This window comes from Clarias gariepinus, chromosome 9 (genome assembly GCF_024256425.1).
Source record: "Clarias gariepinus isolate MV-2021 ecotype Netherlands chromosome 9, CGAR_prim_01v2, whole genome shotgun sequence".
Lineage (NCBI taxonomy): Eukaryota > Metazoa > Chordata > Actinopteri > Siluriformes > Clariidae > Clarias > Clarias gariepinus.
This window is the reverse complement of record NC_071108.1, coordinates 731223-752234: the sequence shown is the minus strand read 5'-3', so window position 1 is coordinate 752234 and position 21012 is coordinate 731223. Positions and strand designations below refer to the sequence as shown.

Below are 21012 nucleotides of genomic sequence, written 5' to 3'. Positions count from 1 at the left end.
TCTGTGTGTGTGTGTGTGTGTGTGTGTGTGTTTCTGTGTGTGTGTGTGTGTGTGTGTGTGTTTCTGTGTGTGTGTGTGTGTGTGTGTGTTTCTGTGTGTGTGTGTGTGTGTGTGTGTGTGTGTGTATATGTGTTTTTCTATGTGTGTGTGTGTGTGTGTATATATGTGTTTTTCTATGTGTGTGTGTGTGTGTGTTTTTTTATGTGTGTGTTTGTGTGTGTGTGTGTGTTTCTGTGTGTGTGTGTGTGTGTGTTTCTGTGTGTGTGTGTGTGTGTATATATGTGTTTTTCTATGTGTGTGTGTGTATATATGTGTTTTTCTGTGTGTGTGTGTGTGTGTGTGTGTGTGTGTGTATGTGTTTTTCTGTGTGTGTGTGTTTCTGTGTGTGTGTGTGTGTGTGTTTCTGTGTGTGTGTGTGTGTATATATGTGTTTTTCTATGTGTGTGTGTGTGTGTGTGTGTGTGATGTGTTTTTCTGTGTGTGTGTGTGTGTGTGTGTGTGTGTGTGTGTTTTTCTGTGTGTGTGTGTGTGTGTGTGTGTGTTTTTCTGTGTGTGTGTGTGTGTGTGTGTGTGTGTGTGTGTGTGTGTGTGTGTTTTTCTGTGTGTGTGTGTGTGTGTGTGTGTGTGTGTGTGTGTTTTTCTATGTGTGTGTGTGTGTTTTTTTTTTTTTTTTATGTGTGTGTGTGTGTGTTACCGGGAGTGATGAGGCCACTAAGGTGGCGTATGATGCAGCGGGTGGACGGTCTCAGCTCGGCCTGGTACTGCATACACTGCGAGATGAGGTCGTCCAGTTCTGCCCACTCCAAACACGGCAGCTGTGAGCGCTGATCATAAAACTGCTGCTTCTGTTTACATGCACACAAACACACCATGGTGTCTCAGCAGTGTAAGGAGTGTAAGGAGTGTAAAGAGTGTATGGAGTGTAAGGAGTGTATGGAGTGTAGGGAGTGTAAGGAGTGTATGGAGTGTAAGGAGTGTATGGAGTGTAGGGAGTGTAAGGAGTGTAAGGAGTGTATGGAGTGTATGGAGTGTAGGGAGTGTAAGGAGTGTAAGGAGTGTAAAGAGTGTAAGGAGTGTAGGGAGTGTAAGGAGTGTATGGAGTGTAGGGAGTGTAAGGAGTGTATGGAGTGTAAGGAGTGTATGGAGTGTATGGAGTGTAGGGAGTGTATGGAGTGTAAGGAGTGTAAGGAGTGTAGGGAGTGTCCAGTGTCAGTGCTTCGTAAAGCTCAGAGGTAAAGCGGTGACATGAACTGGCCTGTCTGACTGACGTTTCACGACATTACATGTAGAATCAGATCGATATAAACAGATGAGAGATGGATGTGTTTGTTAATTATTAGGACACTTTAATTGTTCTGAAGATTAAAACACTTCCCAGTGGATATCACTTACACTATAAATATTAGACTAAACACTAAACACTACACACCGCTGCTTTAACCGCGCCTGTCTGCGCCGAGAGACGTGCTCTGGCATGGGGATCAACATCGAACCCTTATCAGACACCGCTTTCACATTTATATGGAAATGAACTCTGAAGTGTGAGAGCGCCACCTGTCTGGGGTCGAGGCGCTGCAGGGGAATCTCTCCTCCGTTAAAAATCTCCCACAGCGTCGTGCCAAAGCTCCATTTATCACACTGCTGCCCCAACTCCAGCTTCTCCAACACCTCCGGGGCCACCCACGGGATCCTGTCTAAAACCACTACACACACACACACACACACACACACACCAGTACAACTGTCATAAGAGCATTAAATATAAAGTCTATATAAACTCTCCACCTGACAGTGAGTGTGTTCACGAGTGAGTGCTTCAGTTTATTCTTTTTGAAATAACATCAGCCTTTTTGACCTTTGACCTTTACCTTCTTTGCCCAGCATGGCCACACTGATGCCAGGATCACTGAGTTTAATGAAAGGTGAGTTTTCTGAGTTCGGATCTCCTTCTCGGGCCAGAAGCAGATTTTTTGCACAGATGTTCCCGTGAACAATGTTTTTCTCCTCCTGTAGGAAACACACACACACACACACACACACACACAGGTAATCACATCAGTTTAGCCTTATTTTGATCCACATTCTGAATCAGATTCTACACACAGAGGGTTTAACCCTGTCGTTATTCGATCAGCCAAAGGAATAAACTGGCTTTATTTTAAAACATAAATACAATTCTTTTACAGTTTCTTTAAAGTTTAGTCCTGTGGAGTCGCCTACAGTCTGCACCGAAAAGTGTAACTCATGCAACATGTTTAGATAAAGGGCAGAATCTGCATTTTAGTAAAAATCTGTTATTTTTACTGAGAATAAATATAAGTTAAAATAATCAAATAGAATTATGTACATGTAAAAACTTTTTTAACTTTTTTTTTTCTTTTAGTAAAATTGACATATTACAAATATTTTAAAGCTACACAAGACCAGAATCTTTGCTGGCTTAAGCGCTGTGGAATAAGGTTCTTAGGGTTCTTTTGTTATTTCTTTCTCACCAGGAAGTTGAGTGTGCAGGCGAGCTGCTTGGCCACGTCCAGTTTCCAGCTGAGTGAAACGTTCGACCTCTTCAGGTAAAGATCCAGAGCTCCGTACTTCACAAACTCCTGAACCATGATGTCTACAGAAAGGTTTTTTTACATTCGTTAGTAAAACACAGCCAAGCTTGTAAAGCCTAATGCTGGGGGTTAAAATAATCAGATTCATCATTGTTTCAGGCCATGGAGTAAAAACACAAGAGCTTCATCATCATCATCGTCATCATCATCACTCCAGGACGCTTGAGTGGGTTCATTAAGAGCTCTTTACAGCAATGGAAATGAAAACATGACACACACACATACACACACACACACATTTACTCTAGAGAGATTTTAAAAGGAAAGTTGAAGAGAAAAGTACACGAGGACCAGCTTTACTTTTCACGTAGATGAGACGCTGAGACCGGATATTTGGGTTCTGAGTGTAAAGTTGTTGCATTTGTAGTTTTGTTTGATCTCACTATGTAGCCTAAGCTCTGTCCAACAAGGCCACGCCCACAAGGCTCCACCCACAGTGCTCCTAATCCCAAGTGAAAGTGCTCCTAAATGAATCTAATCCTGTTTATTTAACTTTTTCCTTCCAGTTTTCACACCAGCAAAAGGAATAAAACATGAATTTCCTCTGATATGTTCGTATCTGATGTGATGCTTTCCACCCCGATTCCCTGGTGATTTTAATCATTCTTTATCACGTGATTTTTCCATTTCTATTTTTTATTTATGTTTATATTTATGTAAATGTGTTATGTATCTTTACTCTATTTGAGTAGTTTTGTAAGAGGACACTTTTTACTTTTACTCCATTCCATCCTTCAGCAAATGTCTGTACTCCTACTTCTACGCACTTCTGTATGGCGGTGCATCACATGACCCCAGCGGTGTGTGGTATTGAAGCGGGAGATTTGCCACCTACTGACTATTATAGATAGCTGTGTAACTTTCCCTTCCTTTGAGACGTGCCTAATAGCAGGTGTTTGAAATAAGAAGCGAGGAGAGAGAGAGAGAGATTTTCCACTATGTGCTAATACAAGGTTTGTACTTTTGATAATTCATTCGATTTGAAGGTGAGTACTTTTATACATTTATTTAAGTACACGTGTAAATGGAGGACTTCTATTTTTACTTAAGTGATCTTTGCTTTAGGCAATCTCTACATTTACTCAGGTACAGGATGCCCACCTCCTAATGTCATATACGTACTGTATTTACTGTATACTGTATGTCACACATGTATAACTATATGTCCTACATATTTCATTAGCTCCAGTGCAGATCAATGGCTTTATTAACCAACTCTACAGTGGGGCAATAAAGTATTTATTCAGCCACCAATTTTGTAAGTTCTCCCACTTAAAAAGATGAGAGAGGCCTGTATCTTCATCTGTATACCTCAACTATGAGAGACAAAATAAGAAAAAAAATATCAGAAAATCACATTATATGATTTTAAAGAATTTATTTGCAAATCATGATGGAAAATAAGTATTTGGTAATTAACAAACAGGCAGGATTTCTGGCTCTCACAGTAACTCACAGTAACTTCTTTAAGATGCTCCTCTGTCCTCCACTCGTTACCTGTATTAATGGCATTTGTTATCAGTACAAAAGACACCTGTCCACAACCTCAAACAGTCACACTCCAAACTCCACTATGGCCAAGACCAAAGAGCTCTCAAAGGACACCAGAAACAAAACTGTAGACCTGCACCAGGCTAGGAAGGCTGTGTGGTAGCAATTATTAGAAAATGAAAGACCACTGATAATCTCCCTCCATGTGGGGCTCCACGCAAGATCTCACACCATGGGGTCGAAATGATCACAAGAACTGTGAGCGAAAATCCCAGAACCACACGGGGGACCTAGTGAATGACCTGCAGAGAGCTGGGACCAAAGTAACTAAAGCTACCATCAGTAACACACTGCGCCACACTGCAGTGCCAGTTGTGTCCCCCTGCTTAAGCCAGTACATGTCCAGGCCTGTCTGAAGTTTGCTAGAGAGCATTTGGATGATCCAGAAGAGGATTGGGAGAATGTCATATGGTCAGATGAAACCAAAATAGAACTTTGTGTTTGGATGAGAAAAAATGCTGAGTTCTTCCAAAGAACACCATACCTACTGTGAAGCATGGGGGTGGAAACATCATGGTTTGGGGCTGTTTTTCTGCAGCGGGACCAGGACGACCGTGTAAAGGAAAAAAGCAAGGGCATTGAAGATGAAACGTCATCTTCATGACAATGATCCCAAACACACCGCCTGGGCAAAGAAGGAGTGGCTTCAAGGTAAGAAGCATTTCAAGGTCCTGGAGTGGCCTAGCCAGTCTTCAGATCTCAACCCCATAGAAAATCTGTGGAGGGAGTTGAGAGTCCGTGTTGCCCAGCGACAGCCCCAAAACATCACTGCTCTAGAGGAGATCTGCATGGAGGAACGGGTCAGAATACCAGCAACAGTGTGTGAAAACCTTGTAAAGACTTACAGAAAATGTTTGACCTCCGTCATTGCCAACAAACGGTATATAACAAAGTGTTGAGATGAAATTTTGTTATTGACCAAATACTTATTTTCCACCATAATTTGCAAATAAATTTTATAAAAATCCTACAATGATTTTCTGGATTTTCTTTTCTTATTTTGTCTCTTATAGTTGAGGTATAACCATGATGAACATTACAGGCCTCTCTCATCTTTTTAAGTGCGAGAGCTTGCACAATTGGTGGCTGAATAAATACTTTTTTGACCCATTGTACATTTCTTCAGATAACCTCTCTCCTAATACATCACAGCCCCATGGGGGCGCGTCACAATGATCTACTTCCCCTCATTTAAAATTAAACCTCCATCTTTAGGCCTTTTTCAGTTAAAGTGTCAAATAAATTAAGCATTAAATAAACATCAACTAACATGACAGTAGACTGAACAAGCACAAATGAACACAACTGCTAAAAAAGCGAGCGGGACTTACTTTTAGATTTATGGACGCTGATTCCGTACACCAGCAGCAAGTGCTTATGGGAAATCTGGCTCATGAAGCTGGCTGCCTCGAAAAAAGACTAAAAGCACAGATTTTACTCCAGATGATGATCAGCCTGACTGTGCTGTGAGTTTTATTATTATTATTATTATTATTATTATTATTATTATTATTATCTATTATCTGTTACTAATAGTTTCATTTAAAATAGTAATTACAGAAACTTAATAAATCTTCATATATGTACAGGAATGTTTGTATTACTGGAAATAATTAAGTAAACATTAAACTGCATTTAAAACATTGTTAGTAACTTTGTGCTTCTGTTAGATGCTAACTATCGGTTAGCGACTGAGTTAGCGCTGTAACACACACCTCCCAGCTGTTTTTGTGATCTACATCCAGAACTTTGAGCAGAACCTCAGTGGTGTGAGTCTCCCCATCCCGCTGGTTGACTTTATAGCCTCTGTAGATGTGTGTGAACGAGCCCTGACCCAGACTTTCCTTCTGAAAAATTATAAATAATAAAAATGTGTTAGTAATAAGAGCAGAGTTTATTTATACTGGTTTGTACTGGTTTTATTTTAGTTCTTATTGTACGTTTTGTGCAAATACAGTTTGTATGTGTGTGTGTGTGTGTGTGTTCTCACCCAGGTTAAGTCCTCGTGTTTGATCATGTGGAACTGGATGTGACTGGGTCGGTGCCGGTGCTGAGTCGGGGAGCTCGGCGCTTCACACATGCTGCTGTTCCTGACGATGATCAGGTTCGAGAGCTCTGCACACAGGTACACTCAGTCACAACGAGTCCATCAAAGTATTGGCACCCCATTTCCCCAACTTTTAATAAAAAGCCGTCTGCATGAGAACATTGATGAAGACGGTCTGTCCGCAGCACAGACCAGGGGAGGTGTCTTTGTGTCCATAAGTGGAAATCTGGACCTGTCTAAATAAAAACCCGACTCCAAAAAAAAGGTTACTGTACAAATTGTGAATAAAAACAAAATGCAATGAAGTGGACGTTTCAAATTTTAATATTTTATTCAGAATAGAATATTTGCAACTTATTAGGTCAATTGGCAACATGATTGGGTATAAAAAGAGCCTCTCAGAGTGGCAGTGTCTCTCAGAAGTCAAGATGGGCAGAGGATCACCAGCACCAATTCCCCCAATGCTGTGACGAAAAATATTGGCTTCATCAGAAAGGAGTTCCTCAGAAAAAAATTGCAAAGAGTTTGAAGTTATCATCATCTACAGTGTATAGTATCATCCAAAAATTCAGAGAACCTGGAACAATCTCTGTGCGTAAGGGTCAGTCACTGGATGCCTGTGATCTTCGGGCCCTTAGACGGCACTGCATCACATACAGAAGTGCTACTGTACATTGTCAGTGAACACAATCCACCGTTGCCAGCTAAAACTCTACAGGTCAAAAAAGAAGCTATATCTAAACATGATCCAGAAGCAGCAGGTGTTTTCTCTGGGCCAAGGCTCATTTAAAATGGACTGTGGCAAAGTGGAAAACTGTTCTGTGGTCAGACGAATCAAAATTTGAAGTTCTTTTTGGGAAACTGGGACGCCAGGTCATCTGGACTAAAGAGAACAAGGACAACCCAAGTTGTTATCAAAAGCCTGCATCTCTGATGGTATGGGGTTGCATGAGTGTGTGTGGCATGGGCAGCTTACACATCTGGAAAGGCACCATCAATGCTGAAAGGTAGATCCAAGTTCTAGAACAACATGTGCTCCCATCCAGACGTCGTCTCTTTCAGGGAAGACCTTGCATTTTCCAACATGACAATGCCAGAACACATACTGCATCAATTACAACATCATGGCTGCGTAGGAGAAGGATCAGGGTACTGAAACAGCCTGCAGTCCAGATCTTTCACCCAGAGAAAACATTTGGCGCATCATAAAGAGGAAGATGAAACTAAGAAGACCTAAGACAGTTAAACAGCTAGAAGCCTGTATTAGACAAGAATTGGACGACCTTCCTATTCCTAAACTTGAGCCACTTGTCTCCTCAGTCCCCAGACGTTTACAGACTGTTATAAAAAGAAGAAGGGATTTCACACAGGGGTAAACATGGCCTTGTCCCAGCTTTTTTTTAGATGTGTTGATGCCATGAAATTTAAAATCAACTTATTTTTACCTTAAAATGATACATCTCAGTTTAAACATTTGATTTGTCATCTATGTTGTATTCTGAATAAAATAGTGGAATTTGAAACTTCCACAACTGTCCCAACTTTTTTGGAATCGGGTTTGTACATACATAAAAAGAGTGTGGGTCAGTGGCTCATCAGTCCCACTGACACGCCCATCAGTGAGGCTGACACACCCATCAGGGCCACTGACACACCCGTCTGTTTCGCTAATACATCCATCAGTCCCACTGACACACCCATCTTGTCCTACCGACACACCCATCAGACACATTGACACGCCCATCTCGTCCCACTACACACCCATCGGTCCCACTGAGACACCCATCAGTCTCACTTACACTTGCCCATCCGTACCTTTAGCTTGTGGTGGACAACACTTTCCCAGTTTGACAGGAAAGTCAGACACAAAAAGTGTGTTTTCCTTGTAGAAGTCTGCCAGCCGCCTCAGACTGTCGAAAGAGCTGTGGATTCCTGCCAGTTGAAACTTGTCGTTCTTCTCGAGGAGACAGTCTTTATAGTCGGTACCAAGTGCCGTCTGTGTTACACAAACACACCACACATACACTTACGACTCAGAGATATCTGACACATACTGCACATAATGTACTGTGTAGATGTTATTTAAATGAGCAACAAACAAAAAAAATAGCTTGTGTTGCTTATAATTAGATTTTTTGTGGGCGTGGCCTGTCTGGGTTAAAACTGGTTTAGTTCTGATGAGAAATAATATGACCTGATATGTAATAGTAATACAGTATAAACAGTACACGGCCTTTATAAGATCTATACGCAACACTTCTGCAAATTCATAGTAAAATAGATCACAGAGAAACACAGAGTAAACCTAGAGTCTCACCTGCAGGCAGACCATGAGGAAGTACTTATCAAACTCCTTGGGGCTACGCCGAAGGAGGAACGTACCATTTCTAGCTCCAGCCTTTTTAAGCTTGTGCACTGCAAACTCTGACCTACAGGGAATAAAACATGGACAAATCCACCATCATCCTATTGCAAAGCTCTAATAATAGTCTTTAGCAAGGAGGCTGAGCTGGTGATTGACATACGTGATGGGGCCGTGGCAGTGACTGTCAATGTCCTGCAAAAGACTCGGAGGAGCCACTTCAGAGCAGAAATAATGACTGGAGTCCGTGGTGAGTCTGAAGTAGTTGTCAATGAGTGACACGAAGGACAAAGCCATAGCTAGCGTCTCAAACTCCACTTCCTGTTTTTCAGAAAGTACACATGTACATCTTTTTACTGCAATACATACTGTAATATTAGTACTGCAAGAAATCCCTGATTAGAATTATTATCATAACAATGGTGTTACAGAACATAGATTTTGTGAAGATTCAATTAAGTCACTTTTACGTCCGGGGGGTCAAAACATTTAGCTTACAACTACTTGTCTTATTCTTTCCTTGATTAGACACTTTGACACTTTTTTGATCAGCATTAGCTGATTTTTATCAGTCCCACATCCTCTATCAGACTGGCACTAACCTACAAAACCTGCTGGTGTATCAGAGGAGCGATCACCAGTGACTAAGTTCTACTCACCAAACATCTGTCATCCTGTCTGGTCAGAGTCACCACACGTCCCTCACCAGGAAGCTGCTCCTGGCAAAGACGCTTCATGTTGATTTCTGTGATTTGTGAGAAGTCGCAAAAGGTCTGCCATTCCTAAAATGATCAAAGACGTTAAAGAATTTGTGAGGAGAAATCCTAAAACTGCTTGAACTCAAACTGCAATCAGGACATTCACAGCCAACAGTAACGGTTACAGGCTACAGGACCACGGACATGCAAGAAAATGACCCCAAAAACAGACTTGTTTAATTCAACTCACTCTCTCACTCTTCGTCATTACCGCTTAAACCTCTGTCACAAAGCAGCTTTACACAATCAAAAGAATTATTTAAGTCTGTATGGAAAGTGAGTGTGTGTGAATCAGAATGATCAGATCGTCCCTGATGAACGAGCCGAGGGCGACAGTGGCAAGGAAAAACTCCCTGAGATGGTAATAGGAAGAAACCTTGAGAGGAACCAGACTCAACAGGGAACCCATCCTCATCTGGGTGATAACGGATAGAGGGGATTGATTTGCACTCATACTGTGTGTTAGGAGGCTGGAAGTTCATTATAAAACTGTAATAATGTTACGTGACATACTTAGATAAAATTAGCCAGCTAACTTCAGATTAGATACATGTGTGCTAAAGGTCAGATACAGGTGCGCTAAAGGTCAGATACAGGTGAACTAAAGGTCAGATACAGGTGAACTAAAGGTCAGATACAGGTGAACTAAAGGTCAAATACAGGTGTGCTAAAGGTCAGATACAGGTGAACTAAAGGTCAGATACAGGTGAACTAAAGGTCAGATACAGGTGTGCTAAAGGTCAGATCCCCTACATTAACCGTGGTATTGACTCATAAGCGTCGGTATTAAGGCAATTTTTTGTCTAGTTTGATAATTTCTGTTAATTTCATAATAAAGTCTGATGTTAAATTTACCATCTAATTTTTACATATAATATCTATTTATTTATTTAATTTAAGTGGCATAGCTGCCCATTTTTCAGAAAAACTTGGAGTGAGATTCTGAAAGGGCATGGTTTTGCACACACACACACACACACACACAATGCCCCCCAGCCCACACACAACACATCACACACTTGACGCGTACAGACCACACACTACTCTGTGTGTAAGGTACGACGGCTCCTGTATACACTTGCACTGCTGGAGCTCAGAATAAAGTCACAAAATAAAAACAAATAAACAGATTAAAAATATATAAATGCCTTTAACTGTTCGTGTTAAGGGATGTTAGGGATGAAAACTAACAAAGAAGACATGCAAAAAGCAAAGGTAATAATAATAATAATAAAAATAATAATAATAAAAATAATAATGAAAGGAGAAAGCACAGCCAAAGAGACTGAAAAAAGGAGAGAAGAAAAGAAAACAAAAAATAAAGTTCCCTAATATAGGGTGGGATTGTGCTCTCTCTCTCTCTCTCTCTCTCTCTCACATGCACGTGTGCGTAGACGGGTGATTTTCTCTTAATAATGTTTATTATGTTTATTAGCCATTGACAGTCTTATGAATATTAAAAGTGCTATATGATTAAACTCGATGCAGGTAATCACTCCTCACTCTGTTTTACAGCAGGTGCCCCTGCGTGTGATTGATGTCTTCACACAGCCCTAAGTGTGTGTTAATTACAACAGGATTACGCAAATATTATTTGTCTGCACTTGGAGAGAACAAAGTGGAGCCAGCTTTTTCAATCCGATACTGGTGCGGTGAAGATCAGATACACTTGTGGTAAAGGTGAGATGCATTTGCAGTAAACGTAAGATGTGAGATACAGATGTGAGATACAGATGTGGTCGTGGTGACATACAGTATAGGCGTGTTAAAAGTGAGATACAGGTGTGTTACCAGCGATGTCTGTGTTACCTGGACATCGGAGGAACGTGTCTGGATCCCGCCCTCTCCAGAGACCCTCACAGTGGAGCAGGACGTAATGAAACACTCAGAGCCATAGTTGGGCTCCACAGCGCTCAGCTCCATCAGATACTTGAGCTTCAGGCTTCGTTCTCCAGCTGAGCAGCGACCCAGTTTCTTCAGGAAGTGTTTCAGGTTCTTACGGATGTGGTAGCGTGCCAGACGGGGCATTTGCTGGATTTCTCGCCGGTGTGTCTCAGGCAAACACGACTTGTAGCTGTCAGATAAAAGCAGGTAACTTACTACAACCCTATTTCAAAGAATGGTTCAGAATTCATGAAGTGCGGGAGCAGATGTCCAGATTAGCAGAGATCTGTGAGTACCTGATGGTCTTACACACTTCCTTCACACTGTGGTTTTTCTCCTTGGCCTGTCTCCAGAGATCCAGCACAGCCAAACCCAAACACTCCTGAATGGCACTTACAGGAGGACACACCCCTGCACAGCCTGAGACGAAATCACTGCGGGACTGGAAAGAAAGGGTCAGGGTCAGGGTCGGGATCAGGGTCGGGGTCAGGGTCGGGGTCAGGGTCAGGGTCAGGGTCGGGGTCAGGGTCAGGGTCGGGGTCGAGGTCAGGGTCGGGGTCAGGGTCGGGGTCAGGGTCAGGGTCGGGATCAGGGTCGGGGTCATTTCCTGAACAGCCTCGTGTGTGTGTGTGTGTGTGTGTGTGTGTGTGTGTGTGTGTGTGTGTGGCCGGGGGGGGGTTGGTGTTACCTGAGCAAAGAGATAGTCAATGACACTGTAATCCAGAACAGCACAGATTCTCTCAGAATTCAGGTTGTAACGATACGTTGCTCTGGAACCCTGACCAAACCATCCTGAGAAAAAGAACCTTTAAACACACACACACACACACACACACACACACACACATCAGGTCCATAATTACACAGAGTTGCTTTAACTACAATAACATTCTGATTAAAGTATACGGCCGGACATTCCACCTCTCCCGGAAGTTCTGGGAGTCAAGAAAAATCCCAGAAATCTACTTTTTCATTTGAGAGAGAGCGACAGAGACCACAAGTGCAGACGGACTCATCTCTCTTTGTGTATCGCTCTTTGTAAACTTATCACTTCTCTTAGTGAGCGGGGCTTTACATTGTGTGTGTGTGTGTGTGTGTGTGCGTGTGTGTGTGCGTGTGTGTGTGTATACACTCACCGAACTCTGTAGTGCACAGTTACACTCTCATCACTCTTGAAAATGTGTGTTGGTGGGTACCAGTATGACAGATCCTCTGACGCCAGAGCAAATAAACTGTTAAACACTGGGAGTATCCCTACACACACACACACACACACACACACACAACCACACATTTAGAAAAACCAAGAAAGCAGTGCTGATTAGGTCTAGACTCATGTAGATAATGTCATTGTATGATGTCATCAATATGAAACCAGTTACACATGAACAGATCTTACTGAGCAAATTGGGTGAAATTAGTGTTTTATAACTATTACAGAATTAAAACAATCCTAGTCTGTGTGTGTGTGTGTGTGTGTGTGTGTGTGTTACCGCAGTTTTTAGCTGCAAGAACACAGATGCTCTCAGCGGTCACGTGTCCTGCAGGGATGGAGAGCGTGCTGTCGCTTTTCGACGTCGTGCTGCAGTGCAAGTGCACGAGTATGAAGGAGTCGCAGCTCGACTTGTGACTCCCCGTGCGCTCGCACGTCATCAGCGGCTTCGTTTCCTCCTCACTCATGTCCATCACTGCGTCTCCTGCAAAACACACACACGTTCATTTTTACGACTTTTAACATGTAGCTACTCTTCACTTGTGTAAAGAACATCAGGTTAACATTTGACACGTTAAGGTATCATATGACGTGGTATGATGCTGAGGGAACGACTACGTACAGCTGCTGAACAACCCTGAGGACAGGGACATCAAAGGTCTTACACTCAGTATCAGTATCAATATGTAATCTCAGTTGTTCACATGTGTTTCTTTGGTGTGTCCCTGGTCCCTTTGGTGTGTCCCTGGTCCCTTTGGTGTGTCCCTGGTCCAGATGTGTTTTTCATTGGTGTCTCCCTAGTCTAGAAATATATCTCATTTGTGTCTCTGCCATTCAGGTATGTATCTGTGGTGCATCTCTAGTCCACATGTGTGTCTCACTGGTGTCTCCCCAGTCCGGATGTGTGTCTCACTGGTGTCTCCCCAGTCCGGATGTGTGTCTCACTGGTGTCTCCCCGGTCCGGATGTGTGTCTCACTGGTGTCTCCCCAGTCCGGATGTGTGTCTCACTGGTGTCTCCCCAGTCCGGATGTGTGTCTCACTGGTGTCTCCCCGGTCCGGATGTGTGTCTGTGATGTGTCTGTGGTTCACATGTGTCTCTATGGTGTCTAATAGTCCAGATGGGTCAGATCTCATTGGTGTCACTCCAATCCTGAGTGTTCAGTCTATATATATATATATCAGTCTATTCCCGTCCAACATCAGTGCCTGACCTCATATCGCTCTACAGAATGAACAAAGAAGAGAAGAGAAGACTCCATATTGAAGTGTATCTATTTGGATACAATATCATTGCAGGTTTGGCCAAAAACTTTTGTCCATATAGTGTACCAGTGCTCCGTCTACTCCAGGTGGGACCTTGTGGTGTCTCTCTATATTGTTTTCCAACTCATCCAACTAATTGTATTTCATCTTCATTTATTGTTTTTTTTTTCTTTTTCTTTTTGTGTTTCTTTTTCTCATTCGCGTGTCCTTTTAAACTGATAACTACTCATCACCCATTTTATCTTCGTGTTTCTTTTGTTCTTCTGTGTTGCATTTCAAGTCTGAGATCTTGAACCATATTTCCCTGTCAATCTCCATATGAGGTGAGGACCACAGAGGACAAGGACTCATTCTGATGATATCTCACTCCGGACATTTTTGGGCTTGGTGTTATCTTCAGACCCCGGGCCGAGCGTCACATGACAAGTTCAGAGGATCATGTTGGTAACACAGCTGACGAGCAATTAATCTACTCCATGTGCACACACTAATAGTCATATTAAAGAGAAGGAGTTAAATATCACACTGTCTTCAAATCCCCCTCCAAAAGGGAAGTCACCTGATGTTGGACATGTGACCTTCGAACAAACCCTTGATGACTTGGAGGGGATTTTTTTTAAAGGGTAACACAGCTGATAGAAACTTCTCTGACACACAAAGAGGACGTTTTAATGTACATGAAACAGCAAAATAGTTTGTAAAATACCTTTCTCATATTTTAATGATTATCTTAAAGAAATATTTATGCCAACTGTAAACATAAACATGATTTTTATTCTTAATGAAAAGAGCAAAACCTGACGTTTAGCAAATCGAGCAGCTCAAATTCAGTAAAAACAGTAAATTCTAGTATTGAATATGGATTTTTAATACATTTAAGCAAAACTAATTTCTGTTAAATTGTTTGTGTTAAATGAAGGAGGAATGTGGCCTGAAATAGTGAAGTAAATAGTTATCAAGATGGAAAAATATAACCCATGGGCGTGACATGTACTAATGACAGAATGAGCCACTATCAGTACCATGAACAGCATCACCATCAGTATCAGTTTCAGTACTATTACCAGTATCGGTATCTGTACTAAAACCAGTATCAGTACCAACATCAGTATCTGTACCAAAACCAGTAACAGTACCAGTATCAGTATCTGTACTAAAACCAGTATCAATATCTGTACCAAAACCAGTAACAGTACCAGTATCAGTATCTGTACTAAAACCAGTATCAATATCTGTACCAAAACCAGTAACAGTACCAGTATCAGTATCTGTACTAAAACCAGTATCAATATCTGTACCAAAACCAGTAACAGTACCAGTATTTGTATCTGTACCAAAACCAGTAACAGTACCAGTATCAGTATCTGTACTAAAACCAGTATCAATATCTGTACCAAAACCAGTAACAGTACCAGTATCAGTATCTGTACTAAAACCAGTATCAAAATCTGTACCAAAACCAGTAACAGTACCAGTATCAGTATCTGTACTAAAACCAGTATCAATATCTGTACCAAAACCAGTAACAGTACCAGTATCAGTATCTGTACTAAAACCAGTATCAAAATCTGTACCAAAACCAGTAACAGTACCAGTATCAGTATCTGTACTAAAACCAGTATCAATATCTGTACCAAAACCAGTAACAGTACCAGTATTTGTATCTGTACCAAAACCAGTAACAGTACCAGTATCAGTATCTGTACTAAAACCAGTATCAATATCTGTACCAAAACCAGTAACAGTACCAGTATCAGTATCTGTACTAAAACCAGTATCAAAATCTGTACCAAAACCAGTAACAGTACCAGTATCAGTATCTGTACTAAAACCAGTATCAATATCTGTACCAAAACCAGTAACAGTACCAGTATCAGTATCTGTACTAAAACCAGTATCAAAATCTGTACCAAAACCAGTAACAGTACCAGTATCAGTATCTGTACTAAAACCAGTATCAATATCTGTACCAAAACCAGTAACAGTACCAGTATCAGTATCTGTACCAAAACCAGTAACAGTACCAGTATCAGTATCTGTACCAAAACCAGTAACAGTACCAGTATCAGTATCTGTACCAAAACCAGTAACAGTACCAGTATCAGTATCTGTACTTAAACCAGTATCAGTACCAGTACCAGTCTGACCCGTCCTGGTGTTATTATAGCTTTATTATAATTGTAATATATGAGTTGAGTAATAAAAGGTTAGTCACATGTCTCCTCCCGTCTGTAAGAGATCTAACAGTGTTAGTGACTCATTAGGGCTGACGAAATGTAAAATACTCAGACAGGTTGTGAGTGTGTATAGAAGTTCTAATCTGAGGTAATCTCTCTTTCTTACACACACACACACACACACACTGTGTAGAGAGAGATGAGTATACTATGGTCAGTGTATTGTAGAGAGACAGGACAGAGCTCAGGCTCAGACTCACTGCTTTAAACACTTCTATGTTTAAAAGTATAAATTACAGCATGAGCATAAAATAGAATTTGAACACCACAAACAAAACTGTGTGTGTGTGTGTATGTTTCAGTGTGTGGTTTATAACCTCAGTATTTATGTTGAGTTTAAACTCATTTGCACCGCTCATTACGGTTTCATTTAGTTTTAGCTCTGTGTGTGTGTGTGTGTGTGTGTGTGTGTGTGTGTGTGTGTGTTACTGTTTCACCCTGCTCTGGGCTCTTTGTGGAATTTCTGTGGGATTGAGGCAGGTGTTTCCCCTCACAATCAGTCTAACAATAAGGTTTGGTTTCATGATAGAGCTGATATGTCGTAGTAACGAGTGTATTCATTTTAATCCATGTCCTTTCTGCTCTTTTAAGATAAAGGCGCTATTTTTACCATGATGTGATCAATCAATCAATCAGGACAAACACTAAATGATACATACAGTACATGTATAATGTAAGTATTAGATACAGTAGATAGATAGATAGATAGATAGATAGATAGATAGATAGATAGATAGATAGATAGATAGATAGATACTTTATTGATCCTGAAGGAAATTCCATATCTTCAAGGACAAAGGATCTTCTAAGTCTGTCTACATAAATGTAACTCTATTATACAGTATATAGACAGAGTGATGCATAGTGATGGCACTGCGTAAGCAACAAAACATTCATTTAAGGTTAGATAATAAATAAATTCTAATAAAATAATAAAGATTTTACTAGTTTGGTATTATTACCAATTTACTAAGCATGAATTATTGTATAAATGTTAGAATACATGCTTATATAATGTATTAATATTTTAAATGGTTATAAAATATTTAAATCTCCCTGGTAAATGTGCAGGTTGCTTTAACAAGTGAAAGACAAATAAATATATAAAATTTTAGAGAAAAAAAAACAATTCACAATAACTTGGTTGCATAAGTATTTGCAGGGGGCTTGCGGCCAGCACTGAGGGACCTTCTGCTAAAACAAAGTAACTGCAAGATCATCTGAATAGCACGCCTCACTTGCTGCATGTGACAACAATCTCTCTTATTCTTCACCTGCCTCGGTGATGGCGGGGGGGGGGGGGGTCGACTAAAGACCTCAATAAACAAAAACATTTAACCCATGTCACTGAATGTGTTCTGGTCTGCTGAGCAACTTTTTGGACATAAATCTAAAACAAGAAGCTCGTCACTCAAAGAAGACCAGAGGCAGTGTGAAGCATGTGGTAGCATCACACTACTGTATGGTTCTGCTTCTCTTCAGCTGATGCTGGAGCTCTGGTCAGGATAAAGGGAATCAATGAGAGCTCCAAACACACACCTGCAGGACTCTGTTAGACAGCTGAAGAGGAGAAAACGTTTCACCTTCCAGCTCGATAACAAGCAGAAACACAAATCCCATTGTTACATCATGTTTCTTAAGGAGTGTGTTTACTTATGCAACATGGTCATATCACTTCTTGAAAGTAGACTTTTTCTATCCACTCTATACAACAGGAGCACAGATGATGCAGTCTCCATAGCGCTGCACTCTGTACTCACACACTTGGACAATACAAACACCTATGCACGACTGTTGTTTGTTGACTTTAGCTCAGCATTTAATACTGTTTTACCCTCTAAGATAATCATCAAACTTAGAGATCTGGATATTAACACCTCACTTTGTAATTGGCTTATGGACTTTTTGACCAACAGACCCCAGCATGTTGGGTCAGGCCATTTACATACATTTACATTTAGGCATTTGGCAGACGCTTTTATCCAGATTTAAAGTTTACATCATTGGATACATACTTATTATGTATGTAATAACTTACTAGGTCAACTAGGTTAATAACCAAGTGCCATTAGTCCAACACAACTGGGAAGAGTTTTTTTTTTTTTTAATTCAAGTACTAAAGAAACAGATGCGTCTTGAGGCTTCGTTTAAAGATAGTCAAAGTCTCAGCTCTACAGACATCTAGAGGAAGTTCATTACACCACCTAGGTGCCAGAACAGAAAAGAGCCTGGATGAATGCCGCCCTCGATCCCTGAGAGATGGTGGGATGAGGCGAGCAGTGCTGGAGGATCGGAGGGAACGTGGTGCAGTACATGGGGTGATTAGAGCAGAGAGGTAAGTGGGTGCTGGGCCATTTTTAGCTTTGTAGGCAAGCTCCGGCGTTTTGAATTTAATGCGGGCAGCTACAGGAAGCCAGTGCAGGGAGCGGAGGAGTGGAGTGGTGTGGGAGAACTTGGGAAGGTTAAAAACGAGACGTGCTGCTGCATTCTGGATCAGTTGCAGAGGATGAATTGTGGACAGAGGCAGGCCTGCCAGGAGTTAGTTGCAGTAGTAGGCCACATCTGCTCCACTACCGTAATGCTCAACACTGGCGTACCACAGGGCTGTGTGCTGAGCCCCTTCCTTTACTTCCTCTTCACCCCACGACTGCAGGCCTGTGTATGGATCGAACAACATCATCAAGTTTGCAGACGACACTACGGTGATCATTAGCAACAACGATGAGACTGCCTACAGGGAGGAGATCAAGCACCTGGCCACTTGGTGCATGGACAATAATCTGTTCCTTAACACCAATAAGACCAAGGAGCTCATTTTGGACTTCAGGAAAGGAAGAAGAGGTTCATATGAACCCATTCACATCAACGGTATGGTTGTTGAGCCTGTCTCTCCCTTTAAGTTCTTAGGGACCCACATTTAGGAGAACCTATCCTGATCCATTAACACCTCTGGCCTGGTCCAGAAGGCTCACCAGTGCCTATTCTTTTTGAGAACACTTAAGAAGAACCAGCTGTCCTCAACTACTCTGGTGAACTTCTATTGCTGTGCAATAGAAAGCATCCTAACCAACTCTGTCATAGTCTGGTACGGAAGCTGCTCTGTTGCTGAGCGTAGGGCACTGAAGCGGGTGGTGAAAACTGCCCAGCGTATTATAGGGACTCCACTTCCAGCCATTAAGGACATTCAAAAGAAACACTGTGTGCATCGCACACGCAGTATACTTAAAGATTACTCTCACCCTGCCCACAAACTGTTTTCTCTTCTGCCTTCTGGTTGGCGCTTCAGGTGTCCCAGGTCAAGAACCAGCAGACTGAGGAACAGCTTCTTTCCCAGAGCTGTCTCCTTATTGAACTCTGCCCCTGACACCTGCCCACCCCTCACACACCCCTATACTTTTCCCATTACCATTACACTATTTAATATGGACTGCACAACAATGTACATACTGTAGCTGTTTGAAAATACAAATATCCATGCACAATACATTTGTAAACTTCTGATTAAGTATATATTCGCACATGTCTACTCCTAAATTCCTGTCTATAGAAAATAGCAATCTGTATATTATGTTCATATCTATTTGCAAATTCCTTTTTAAATAAACTTAGAACTTATACCTTTATCCTGCACTGTTCCTATTCGAATTCATGCTTTTCTTTATTGACAAAAAAGATCGGACAATCTAAACTAAACAATCACACGCAAAGAAATGCATCATTAATACAAGTAAATTAAAATAACATCAGACAAAAAGTGGAACCATAGTGCAAAAATAACGGTTTAACGTCAGCATGTTAATTCCAGAGAAACAATATATAAGGAAACATTCGGTATTATATATGTCATTTCATTCATTCCAATGTGTATGCTGATGTTTCTGTATTTTTTCAGGCAGTACTAGTCTGGCATTTCTAGTTTCCAGTGCAGCAACAAAGTTGCTTTTTGATCCTTCAGGAGCTGAACAGAAGGGAAGATCAAGATCGTTCTACGCTTTTTGTTGGTGTGCGGCATTTTGCGATGATCCCTAAATCATTTGTTGTGCCGTAATGGTGTTTGGTGTTTATGCTTTTAAACGTGTATAATTTAAGGCGGCTGTAGCTTAAAGACAATGTAGAGAGGAAATATATCTGGGTATCTTATTTGCGGGTTTATTTACGCAGCTATTGAATTCAAAGATGCGAATATCAAACTAACTTTACCGCGGACACAAACCGGGTCAGTAGCGTACTGTACTGTACTGTATGTAGTGAGCGTAATAACGTCAGTGGATACATTTGTTACATGGCCCACAAAAAAGCAGGTGATTCAGCATCATCAGCCTAATCAACCAAAAATCCAGCCGAAAGGAAAACATGATGAAGCCCACTGTATGTTGCGCTTGGATTCATGGTGGGGATGGTGGCGCAGAGGAGAGACCCGTGTGTGTTTTGTGTCTGAAACCGCTGGCAGCGGACAGCATGAGACAAAGTAGGAAGACACTTAGAGACAACACACCCCAGTCACGTTAATAAGCCACTCGACTTCCTTAGCTCTAGATAAGTGACGAAGTAAGCCTGTTATAACAATAGCACGTGTATTTTATCTGTTTTGAACTTGGTGTTATTTGATCTTATTGGTTTAGAAGTTGATATTTCAATAAATAGTACACTTGGCTGATTTTGTTATCATTTTGTTGACGATTGAGGCTTAAAAATTCACCCACCGCCTTAAGAGAGGAATGACAGGAAATGTTTAAGAACCACTGGGTTAGACCTAAACTGCATTTTGTTGCCTTGTACTTGTACATGTGTAATGACAATAAAGTTGAATCTAATCTAATCTAATCTAATCTAATGTTTAAAATAACTTTGAATTGAACATTTTTAAAATTATATGAGAAATGTAACGCGCTGTGCGCAGGCCAGAGACGGCGTTTGATAACTAGGGAACAATTTATTACAGCATACATTATATAAACAGTAAAAATGTTACAAACTTTTAACTTTTATCCTAAAAATGTTATTTAATGTTATTTTTGAAGAAACCTCTGTGTTTATTATACCTTAAATAAAACAGTTTAGTCTGATGTTACGATGATTACATT

General features: G+C 41.1%; 1 protein-coding gene across 1 annotated transcript in view; it reads right to left on the bottom strand.

Annotated features, from left to right (window-relative positions):
* jak3 (Janus kinase 3 (a protein tyrosine kinase, leukocyte)) overlaps positions 1–21012 on the bottom strand; it is a 33444-nt gene that overhangs the window by 10587 nt on the left and 1845 nt on the right. Inside the window, exons 2-17 of the mRNA XM_053503997.1 lie at positions 12708–12911; positions 12351–12468; positions 11903–12020; positions 11511–11656; positions 11140–11404; positions 9232–9354; positions 8736–8893; positions 8528–8639; positions 8026–8206; positions 6154–6278; positions 5879–6010; positions 5495–5582; positions 2493–2614; positions 1869–2007; positions 1555–1703; positions 695–845 (exon numbers count right to left, since the gene is read on the bottom strand). Of these exons, the coding sequence (XP_053359972.1) occupies positions 695–845; positions 1555–1703; positions 1869–2007; positions 2493–2614; positions 5495–5582; positions 5879–6010; positions 6154–6278; positions 8026–8206; positions 8528–8639; positions 8736–8893; positions 9232–9354; positions 11140–11404; positions 11511–11656; positions 11903–12020; positions 12351–12468; positions 12708–12900 (2320 nt within the window). The 5' untranslated portion in view covers positions 12901–12911. The remainder of the gene's footprint in view (positions 1–694; positions 846–1554; positions 1704–1868; positions 2008–2492; positions 2615–5494; positions 5583–5878; positions 6011–6153; positions 6279–8025; positions 8207–8527; positions 8640–8735; positions 8894–9231; positions 9355–11139; positions 11405–11510; positions 11657–11902; positions 12021–12350; positions 12469–12707; positions 12912–21012) is intronic.